Source organism: Carassius auratus, chromosome 30 (assembly GCF_003368295.1).
Source record: "Carassius auratus strain Wakin chromosome 30, ASM336829v1, whole genome shotgun sequence".
Classification (NCBI taxonomy): domain Eukaryota; kingdom Metazoa; phylum Chordata; class Actinopteri; order Cypriniformes; family Cyprinidae; genus Carassius; species Carassius auratus.
This window is the reverse complement of record NC_039272.1, coordinates 3028295-3039918: the sequence shown is the minus strand read 5'-3', so window position 1 is coordinate 3039918 and position 11624 is coordinate 3028295. Positions and strand designations below refer to the sequence as shown.

The 11624-nt window shown below is 37.2% G+C and overlaps 1 protein-coding gene across 1 annotated transcript; it reads right to left on the bottom strand.

Moving 5' to 3' along the window:
* Positions 1 to 1565: 1565 nt before the first annotated feature.
* Positions 1566 to 8527, bottom strand: LOC113048880 (phosphoinositide-3-kinase-interacting protein 1-like). Its single transcript, XM_026210836.1, has 6 exons — positions 8260 to 8527; positions 7857 to 7955; positions 7306 to 7422; positions 5489 to 5683; positions 5325 to 5403; positions 1566 to 2866 (listed from the first exon to the last, which is right to left on the bottom strand). The coding sequence occupies exons 1-6, from the start codon at positions 8333 to 8335 to the stop codon at positions 2650 to 2652; spliced, it is 783 nt and encodes a 260-aa protein (XP_026066621.1). The 5' UTR covers positions 8336 to 8527; the 3' UTR covers positions 1566 to 2649.
* Positions 8528 to 11624: the final 3097 nt, after the last annotated feature.

Here is an 11624-nt window from a genome sequence, read left to right as displayed (position 1 = left end):
TTGGCTATCTTCATTTCCTCTCTTTTTCACTCATTTTTTGTAAGTGTTTAATCAGCCACATGGAGGCGCTGTTGTGTAAAGAATAAGATGCTGAAAGTGGTTCTGCTCTGAACAGCATTCAACACTGGTATTATTTCTGCACATTACAGTGACGTTAAGTCTTAAAGACCTAATAGATTTGTTTACATTTTACAAAACTGTATCCCACAATGTAATGTGCTTGACTTGACCTGACAATGGCAAGGATGTTTTATGTGCGACATTTTACTGGATTGTAGCCTGTTGTTTTTTTTTTTTTTTTTTAAATCGAAACATGCCCATAACGAGTTAATAGCGAATATTCTCCAAACCTGCTGCTGGAGTATCCCCAGGACTGCACGCTTAGATTCCAAAATAGAATTTCAGGTGGCATTCAAGCTCGTTTCAAACCAAAATGGGCAACCGAATCCGTTCTGGAAGGGTCATTTTACGAAGCCGCCACGCGCACGCGGTATTCACTTCAAACATCAGTAAGTGACTTGAAAGAAGCACGTTTGCTAAGACCCGCCCCCTAGTTACTGTTGCTATGTCCGACAAGCAATGGCGTCACATTCTAACGAAAAATACACCGCAAAGCAAGGACAGACAACACGGTGCAGGTTACTTTTGGTATGAAACGAGTTTCAAATGTTGTGTTTTTTTTTTTTTTTCAAATGTAAACGATAAATACCGTTTTTTTTTTTTATTTAATGTGTAGGGGCAGATGCTGTAGACTCAGTTCAAGCGGCTCGTGAACCGATCATTTCTTCGTGTTTACTATAGCACAAAATAAACAGTAAGGAAAAATTTTTGTTTCAAACGCAGAAACATGAAAATATACATCATTTTCCAAGTTAATCTTCTCTCGTCTGATTTGTCTGTTGGCCAGAGTGGGTGGGGATTCGTTATGATAGGTCAGATCACCTGTCAATCAAACTCCCAGTGAATCGGTCAAAAATTAGTTGAGACTTTTTTTTTAAGCATTGCGGTTTCCAGACTTCATTAAGTACCTTAACCATTTGAAACGTTTATAAAGTAAGTGTATATGTATACATATATGTATATATGTATATATATATATATATATATATATATATATATGTATATATATATATATATATATATATGGTTTATAAAGTAGTTTACCACATCAGGGTGTTATTATCATTTAGGAATCAAGACTGGAGTAATGGCTGCTTAAGAGTAAGCTTTTTCGTACAGGTAAAATTAAATTTGAAAATATATATACACTAAAATAGAAGCAGTTATTTTAAATTGTAATATTTCACAATATAAATGTTTTTTCTTTTTTGCCAATTTTTTGATCAAATTAATGTAGCCTTGGTGAGCATATTTTCTTAAAAAACTAAAAATCATAGTGTATCCAAATTTTTTGATGAGTAGTATGTACTTATACTACTAAAAACGAACAGGCCATGGTCAGCGTTTACTATGTTGTATGCAAGTCTTCCATCAGGAAAGTAAACTTAGCTACTAAATTATATATGGAGGAAAATACTGCAAGAACATGTCAAAAAAGGACGATATAATTTTCTCCAAACTGATTTTATTTCATAGCAGTTAAAAAACCTGCTCAAAATAAAAATATAAGCTCTTCCAGAACCTTAAGCAGTTGTACAATCAACCCTGGGAAAACAAAAGCATACATCCAAAAAAATCCCATCTCTGTAAAATGAAACCATAGTACATAATTTTAATACGTCATCTCAGTTTCAGGTTCAAGCTTCAAACTATGTCCTATGTTTCAGAACAAATGAACACTGATATAGTAAATGTACCCAGAGACCACTAGTAAGACCCACTCAGACCGTTTATCAGACTGTAACAAAACATTGCATACAAGGCAAGATCTCTGGAAAACTTTCCTCTTCATTTAGTCAAAACCTTCACCAGCTTAGCTCTAGCATCCCAGGCCACATGATCTGCCTAATGAATATGGATTTCTGGGAAAGAGCTATCAAAGGCAATTAACTCAATTAGCTCTAGTTGCTAACCAGAGCTCCCTACAGAATAAACAGCCCAGCTGTAGAGCAACAGATTCAGATACACATGTACAATTTCAGTCTCAACTCTCCACCAACAACTGCATTAGGAACAAAAACAACAGAAAAGGCAGGAAAGAAGTTAAGAATGGATTGTCTTCTGTTTCAAAACCCCAGAACATCTGATGATCTGATCCAGAGGACACAGAGCAGTTAACTGGACAGTCGCCGTCTCATTGGAGTTTAACAAGCAGGGAAAGTTCATGCCCTGTGATGATGCTCGCAACACGTACTTGTAATTTTTCTCTACGGGAATCCCGGACATGCATATTTATACAATCCCAGCATTTCACCCTTTTCCAGTGTATCGCCACATGTCCTACTTTCCCCAACAACTTTGTTGAGGAAATAAGCACACTGTCAAAAGACCAAAAAAAGCTTTTGAACACTCTTTCAAGGCATATGCCCTAACTTTACTGTGAAACCGTGCAGTAAATGCAAGGTAAAGAGAAAAGAGATGACAGGCAGAGGGCAGGTAGACATGGGGTTTGGTCCTCTGAGATTCTGCAATACTGCATAGACATGTCTTAATAAAAACGCCTTTCCAGGCGCTCATCCTGTTCCTCCATCAAGCTCCGGGGGTCCCTGCTGTTCCCATAAGTGGGTCGGCCCCCTCGATGGGCTCCTGAGTGGGGGTCTGGTTGTTGGGTTCAGCCGTGATGACGATGGTGTTCTCGTCCACCAGCTCGCAGGTGGGGTTGGCAAATGCTGAGAGAGGAAGAGTGATGCGATGCATCTCACGCTCGTAGACCCGCTGCTCGTGCTGTTTCTTGAGGTCACGACCCCTACAAGACGAAAAACAAAACCATTCCACTTCATCCACTGCCAGGTTTAGTAGTGTTTTATCACACATCAACTGAATAAATAATAGAATGGGGTAAAAAAACTCAAAATATCATAAGTGAAAACTTAATTTTGCATTTTTTTCTTAACCTGTTAACTGTCACTCACGTTTTTGAAGATAGACATGAATGTGCATGATACAAACCTAAATTTTTATAATTCATGACTGAAAACATTTTTTAACATGATTTTGATGTACCATTTACATGGTAAGGCAATGTCTGATTTTAAAATGGGTTTTGAAGGATGAATTTTGAAATTTTATGTTTTCAAGTGATATATAACTTCTGATGATTTCTAAAATGTGATAGAGAAAAAGGCAACGAGGAAGTCTCTTTTTTAAACAAAGGTCAAAGCTCCTTTTGTAATGTAGATTTCTGAGGGTGCACTCTTGTCATAAATTCATCTATTACTTTTGCTACATAATGTTTAACAAAAAATATTGGTAAAATATATATTTGGGAGTCTTAGACCTTTCCAACGATATATAGTTTGTCAACATTACATTACATTTGATTGTAATATAGTATAGTCAACGTAGGCGTCCCGTATATGGGACGGGGTGACATTTAACAGGTTAACGGTTTTATTTTTTTTTATAATTTTTTTTTTATATATTTGAAATATTTTTTCATTATAAATTCTTAAGCAGTACAAATTTGAGTGAAATGTTTCATAAAAAAACTGTGCTGTTAAAATGTTTCTTGAAGACACAAATAACATAAGGAAGTTTATCATGTTTGTCTATATATAGCGATTTTCGTAAATAAATATATGCATATTTTCAATATGTACACTGTATGACTTTAGTAACTTAATTTTTTTTTTATTGAATGAAGAAAAAAAAAGTGAGTTGGTACTAGACAGTCTTTTGACCATCTAAATAATTAAAATCCTATTTAATTAAAAGTGTAATGATTCTTAAGTTTGATTTAAATTTTGTGACCTGAAAAGCAAAAAGTGAACTGTTGAACTATAATGTTATGCGTTCACACATCAAATCCTTTGTGCCTGATCCCTGTGGTAATGAATGGAAATTATGTCTCATTATATGTTTTGTTGTCATGATCCTTGATGAAAGATGATAATACTTTAAGCGTTAAGACCATGTTTGTTACACTCAATAAAAGGTTACAAATTAAGAGAGTTTTCCAAAGTCATACGTTCTGTCTCGGAAACGCAGACTCGAAGAACCACTCTGAATTACATAATCAAAAATAACGAAACATTGTTTCCAATTCATTTCCTCTGAATATTATTTCTAATATATCCATTCAAGCTAGACTGTAATATTCAACCATGACGCACTACAGACAGACGGAGTGATTTGTCTCCAGTATTGTCTATTTTTAGCGACGAGATATAAATGTTCCGGAGGAGAGGGCCAGCTCTAATTCGTCACTCGCTGCCAAGGAAGAAACTGATCTCAATCACTGTCCTTTACCACGTCTTGAAAATGGAAGTTGAATGCTAGAGAAAGTCTGTCTTATCCTTCCTTTCACTCCATCCCTAGCCAGTCAGACTGTGCATGGCATACTTGTTATGCAATCCTCCTACACTTACCCAGCACTTTCCTGCCTGTGTGTCTGCAGTGAGCCCTGCTTTATCACAACTGAACCGAGCACTACCGTTCTCACAAGGAGTAAAGTATTTGGTTGAAGAGTTTGCCATCAATGTGCTATTACATCATAACATGGTTCCAGTGGGTGACTTTGTCCTAGTATTGTAGGTTAACCCTCCTCTCAGCCCAACATCCTGCCCCTGCCTATTAATACTGAGCCAATTAATCGCTAGATAAACGATGACATACACACATTATCAGCTGACGCGCAAGTACATGCTGCCCAAGGCTACTGAGTGCCCTGCCAAACATATGACAAGATAAAGATGAGATATTACCCCAAATTCTGATTTCTACTGTCAGCTATTTTCAAATAAAGCTTATTGTCAAATCACCAGAAATTGCTAATCTAATCTGAGTGATTACAAATGTACAAAACAATTGATTTTAGAGTCCCCCTGTTCCTCCCCAAACTCAACAACCACTTCTAAATGTCAAAACAACCTCCTAAATATAGACAGACAAGATGCCTCCAATATCTGCACCCACTCACCATCTCCCTTTCATGCGTCTAATGGCATTAAAACGACAGTGTTACATGAAGCTGCTATGTGTTTCCAGCTAAAGCCCGGCCCTGTGATCTATACCCAATGACATCCTTTAAATCTGTTGCACAGTCAGCACCTCTGAGCGACTCAAAGTAGATCAAACCCAGCATTTCATCAAGTCTCCTCATTCTGAAGAACTGAAGTGGCTTTTTTGCTTGGATTTTGACTGTTGTGCTTTTCTATTGATATGTGCACACTGTAATGGGACATTGTGTTGCAGGTTGTACTGACCGTTTGTAGAAGTATCCGATTGTGATGCCACCTCCAAGTAGGATGATAATGGCCATCATGAAGGCGGCCAGAACATAGCCTGCCAAGGTAGCAAAGACAACCAATATACCCACAAACTTCTCTTCTTGGATGTGGTTTGATGTTTTAGACAACTCAACACTTACCGAGAGTCCCAAGGTCTTTCTTCTTCTTGGGTCCACTCCTGACCTGCTGTCGGACTCCCTTCACGGGCTGAACCGCCGCACCCTCCACCTGTGAGGGGAAGGAGTCAGCGTTTTCGAAGGTCTCCGCCATCTTTGGGGTGAATCCCTGAGTGAGGGACGACTCTTCTGGAGCAGGGGCTTCTGTGGAGTTTTTATCTGTGGTGGGGACAGGAGAGTGTTTTTCTGTTGTTGTTTTTGAATCAGCTTTGCACTCCCATCAATTAACAAATCATTTATACTAAGCAGTTTTGCTGTGGTCTGGGAGTGAGTGCTCTGAACGGACATTTGTCTTCTTGCGGTTGTTGATTGGATGGAGGCAGATCAGAATGTGAGCTTGTGGTTGATTGTAAGAAAGGTAATGTAAGGTAATGTAATGTAAGTTATACACCACCAGAAGTCTATACAAAGTTAGAATTTTGATTTTGGTAAAAAAAGAAAAAAAAAGGAAACATTTGCATGGACGGATCATTCATATAATTAACATGCATTTAGAAAATTGATGGGGTGAATTTTAAACTCATGCTGCTGACTTCAAACAGCTAAAAAAAATAGATTTTGGTCCGAAAACATACTCCACCCAAGTATGTGAACAGAAACAGACATTATAATTGCTCATTACATTCTGAAATGAGTCAGAACGCAATTTGCAAAATCCAGAAATAATAGTGTGCTGTTATGCTTTTCCAAACAAAGCTTTAGACTTAACTAGACGCACTAGGCGATAAATGCTAGATCAATGAGATAAAGTTTGGCTATTTTGATTGAAATAGGACATTAGGTGGACCTAATATATTTAAGAGGCCTCATAGAAAGAATTCACAGCTGAAAACATTAACATTTACTTCTCTTGCTGTGGTCCAGCCCTCTACTCTGAAAAAGCTGTTTACACACTTCAGCAGTTAAAGAACATTAGTTCGTAGCTCAACTAGCCAATCAGAAGCTGTTGCCGTGGTGTGCATCTTCCTCATAGCCAATCAAAATCCCAGAAGGCGGGGCCTACACCTTCTCTTGAGAACAGTCGCAGAACAAGTTTCCTTGTTTGTTCCTTTGTCTGTCCCAACTGAGGAAACCTCAAGGCTGATGAGTCTAGACTCGTGTTGTTGTTCAACTTTATCTGTCCTTGCAGCATGCGGAGTCAAAAGATAATTCTGAAGAAACCTCATCAGTGTGGATTAAAACTGATCAAGTATATATTTTTTTCAAAGTAGGGTACATTCTGCTGTATTGTTTGTTGTTGTTGTTGTTAATAAACCAAATAAAAGTAAATACAAATGATTAAAAGCAAAAGAAAAGTTTGGTTCAGTTCCAGCTTTTAGAGTAGGCCCTGGGGAAACTGAAATATTTGGTGATAACATTTATCCCTCCCCAGAGCATGCTTTCTTAAAGCTATTTGCTTTTTCCCACAAAAAAGTAGACTGCACATTGCACAGTTCTGATTTATGTAAATATTTTTCAATTAGCTTCCTTAAGGTTCTTGGAAGAAACTGTGTGCAGCTAAACGAATGAGATGCTGGAAACGGAGTAACACGTTAGTAAAACCCAATTGTGAAATGCCTGAGACAGACACGAGTTCAATAAATCACTTTCAAACATCAAAATCCCATTTCATGCTGGAGTGTTCATCTCTTTTCTTCCACCAAAAGTGCTCGGTGATATTCATTTATTACAAAAGTTTAATGTGAAGAATTTAGAAAATAAACATTTATATGCCTACAAGCTGCCACATTATTTTTATTTATTTATATATATATATTTTAAGTAAGCGTGGACATGGCTACCTTGGCATGTCCTTATATCACATGCTTCTTTTCTGGTTGCTCCATCGTACCCAGAGACATAGCACCAGGGCTTCTCTGAAGCATCTGGGTTGCGGCAGAAACTGTGATCTCCAACATCTGGCAAGAAGAAAACAAAATGATGAACATTTAATATTAGATTCAATGGATACTTAATATTTTCAACCATTTACTTATTTATTTTTTGTTGGTGTGAGCATGTGTATTTGAGTGTGTCCCACATGGACTTCCCCAGAAATGTCCTCGTCTGGATTATGGAAGAGTGATTGCTCAGCTTTTTGAGTTGGGCTCTTAATATCATCTGGGCAGCATGCCAATAACCATAAATTACAAAATATATAATCAGAAACATTGACAGTTTGCAAACTACACATTCTAATTGAATACATTCTGTAAATATTCTTGATTGTATGTATCCTAGCTTCATTTCCTCAAATATGATTACATTGTTTTGTGGTGCTGTTTTGAAAGAGCTTGATTTAAAATGTTATAATATGTGCAAAAACATCATGGAAAGTAGAAGCATAAGTTACCAGTCTGTGAGTTTAGACTCTTCCAGTTGAGGCAGATATTCCCAGTGGATGTCTTCTGTTGAATTCCCCTATAGTCCTCTCCATTAGATGTTATACACTCTGAGGGAACAAATCACCTTCATGTGATTCGGAATATTGGTTTCTGTTCCATTTATTTAGAATAAAGTGGTTACATTTTCATGACTAAATCACAACATTTACTACAATAGAACAATAGTCAATACTTTTCCAGTATATGCTTTGTTTTTATTATGAACAGATATGAAAGCATCATGTGCAAAACTCTAATGTAAAATAGTCAGAAAATATAACCTCAACCCCCATAAAATCAATCATTTGGACTAAATCCTACATTTATTATTTTTATTGGAAAGTTGCTGCAACACACAAAAAGGAATCCTACCTTCAACAACAGACCAACAGTCCACCAAACCAGAACTCAGCAGAAACACAAAGTACAGCAGTTGAAACATTTTCATTCGTCGATGTTGTAAACAAGAAAAAATATTATTATTTATGCAAAATCGACACAAACACGATCTGTTGAAATGGAAGAGCCTGTGGTGAATCAAGCCACACTGCTCTCCATACACACCGCAGAAGTGCTCTTGTGAGCTGGTAAACAGCCTGAGCAGCTCTCTGCAGAGACGCCGCTCCTCCAGGTCCTAAACACCGCCGGCTCTCTCCTGATCAGGATGTGTGGAACATGCCATATTGGTAGGATATAATGTCAACCGGGACACCGGAATGTTCCAGCAGACGACCGATTGTTTTTATTTGAATAATACCATTAATCTGAATAATAATAATAGTCACTTTGCATGAAATATTTTGATAAACACACAAACAAATGTTTTAATTGGACATAACCAGTTTTGGGGTTATGATAATTGTACACTTAGTTAATTATGAAAATGTTAATGATTGCAAAGCCGGTTACATAGGCCTATGGATATTTTCACAAACATACAGATATGATTGATTTCTTTCCCAAACTGCATCGACTGCTTTAAAATATGAGACACTAATATTTCAGGAGTTTAGGACACAGAAGAGGACACATGCTTTTTCTGTTTTATTTTTAAGATGCTAGCCTAACTGTTTTCCCCCAGAAAGATATTGTTAGATTCCAGTGTTTCCTGTCATAGTTATGCAAAGATTTGATTAAAAAAAAACAGTATCATAGCTATTAAAGGGTTAGTTCCCCCCAACATGAAAAAGTTATCATTGATTACTCAGCCTCATGTCGTTCCAAACCCGTAAGACCCTTTGTTCATCTTCAGAACACAAATTAAGTTATTTTTGATGGAATCTGAGAGCTATCTGACCCTCCATAGACAGCAACGCAGAATTGTTAAATAAATAATTATTTTCCTTGCACACAAAAAGTATTCTCGTATCTTCGCAAAATTGAAGTTGAATGACAGAATTGTCATTTTGGTGTGAACTAAGCCATTAAAAGGTTTCCTGTAATTATCTTTAAAAAGTAAAAAGAGGTGCTAAAGTCTGATGTTATGGTGGCTGTGCTTTAAAATAAATTATTCTACTCTTAATTTTAGGTTAAGAAAGATTTTGAAAGTCTGACAGTAGGCTAATCAGTGTTGAGTAGGCTACTACTTTAACCCTGTCTGCTGATTAATAGTTGAGAACATAATTATGTTCGAAATTAAGAATAGTATTTAAAATTTAATAAAATTTAATCAGTTACATTAATAAAGTAACTAAAACAGTTACACTACTTATTGCATTTTATAGCATAACTTGTAACCTGTAACCTATTACATTTTTTAAAGTAACCTTCCCAACACTAGTATCAAGAATATAATTACTCCATCCATCTTTTTTAAAATGCTAGTGTCAATAAAAAACAAACAGAATGTTATTACATAATTGTTTAAAAATGATTATACATTTTATATACCATAAATTAGAATGTATCAGACTGTATCATGATTAATTTTTGTTATATTATTTCTGATTATATATTTTTCATTATGCCATCTATGAAAATTATCTATTATTTTGATTTGATTTTCACAACTGGCGTCTTTATGAGACACAATTCCTTGGCTTGGTGAATTACAATTGAAAGAAAATTCATATTATTAGCATCTTTTCTGGTGAAAGCTATGTGACCGAATGAGCTTCCATGCAACATGGGTTTGCAAAGAGTGAAACGGGCCAAACCCTGCACACAAATTCATCATCACAACACTCTCCCATCATCTATTCTTGTTTAACAAATCTGACAGAGCAGAACTTCATTAGGAGATCAAGGAACAATGAGCGCCTCTATTATTTACAAAGAAACAGAGGGTCCCCTGAGGAGACACTATAAAAAGAAGGAAAGCGCAGGGTTGATTAGTGATGTGTCACAATCGGTGTAAACTGTTCAGCTCTGAAACAGCTGTCCTCTCTGGTTTGTTCATGGTCATGCTCTTTTTGTCAGTTTCTCAGTGGTGCATTCTGGAAAGCTCTAAACTGACATTCCCCTTTGTTTAAAGTGCATTGGCTTTGTTAAGCACTGTACATGACTATTCAGCTCAGTTCACAGGAAGAGCAGTGTCACATTTTCTGCTTTAAAACTTCACCATTAATCCCTAGGTGAAATCTCTTGATGTATCTAATAGGTATGAATTTTATGACATTTTGGAAATGATGGTTTTGACATGTTGGAGCATGGAAGCAAGCAATCAGCTTTAATGAGACCAGATTGCCTGCTTCCTTCCCATGATGCTGCTGCCAGGTTAACTGACCCACTTTAATTTTCCAAGAAATTGCACAAAGTTTCCAACCGCAGTCGAGTTGGCAGCGTTTCTTGTGAGTCGTGCACCCAGGCGGATGAGTGGGAGAGAGCTCAGGCATTCAAAGACTACAGCATTTCCTTGTTTTAAAGTTGGGTGATTATGTCGTTACTGTTTTTGACACCCAGCTATTACTCCTGTTTGTTCCACATATTCTACCGGTTTTGAAATGCTGTTTGACTGGTTGGTTTAAAAAGTGTTATTTGGAGAAAAAAAAAAGTGAACATGTACTGAAAGCTTTTAGAATACAATACACATGCATAGTCATAAACAATATAGAGAATACACATGAATGTTCTCTAGACTCTAAAATAATCAATATGTAATTTGAAACAAAATTGCAGCATTCATAGAGAAACATGCTGCTGTAAACTCAGACCATCTGCTCCACTGATGGCTACTGGGATACCCATCTGCGTCCCTAACACTGTCCCGTGACACGCAGGAGCGTTGCACAGCAACTGAGGACATATTCCAACCATGAATCATGAACTACTGTAGCCCTGTGCTGAGGGCACTTAACCTGGGAGGACAGCCTCTAATGTGGCATGAAGCAGACCCTATTCCCCTGCTGTTATCATAGGGCAGCTCTACTGTTGCCGCAAAAGCCATTACATCACTGTTTGATGCATTTACCCCCGCAGTGGAAACCTGAGTAGAAGTGGCTTATGCAAAGACACAAGGAGGATGAGAATAGGCTACAGAGTGAGAAAGAAAAAGGATAAAATGATAAAAAAAAAATACTGTATATATAAAAGAAAGGATCAAGACAGAATGAATCACAGGAAAAGAGAGTTAATTGCGGCTGCTGTGTGTGTATCAGAAGATGCTTTGAGGTTGGTATGAGGCGGCTCAAACCGGTTTGGGCTTTTGTGAAGTGTTATGACAGCGAACCATGAGCCCCCACTCCACATAAACCCAACGAGCTTCTGACATCGCAGAGATTGGCTGTTAAAAAGCAGCA

Bases quoted from the DNA above. Each gene is read 5' to 3' on its own strand.
- LOC113048880 (XM_026210836.1), bottom strand. From the start codon at position 8,335: ATGAAAATGTTTCAACTGCTGTACTTTGTGTTTCTGCTGAGTTCTGGT. The intron at 7,956-8,259 runs GTAGGATTCCTT...TTGTTCCCTCAG, and splicing joins CTGTTGGTCTGTTGTTGAAG to AGTGTATAACATCTAATGGA. The intron at 7,423-7,856 runs GTAACTTATGCT...TCTTCTTGCCAG, and splicing joins GAGTCTAAACTCACAGACTG to ATGTTGGAGATCACAGTTTC.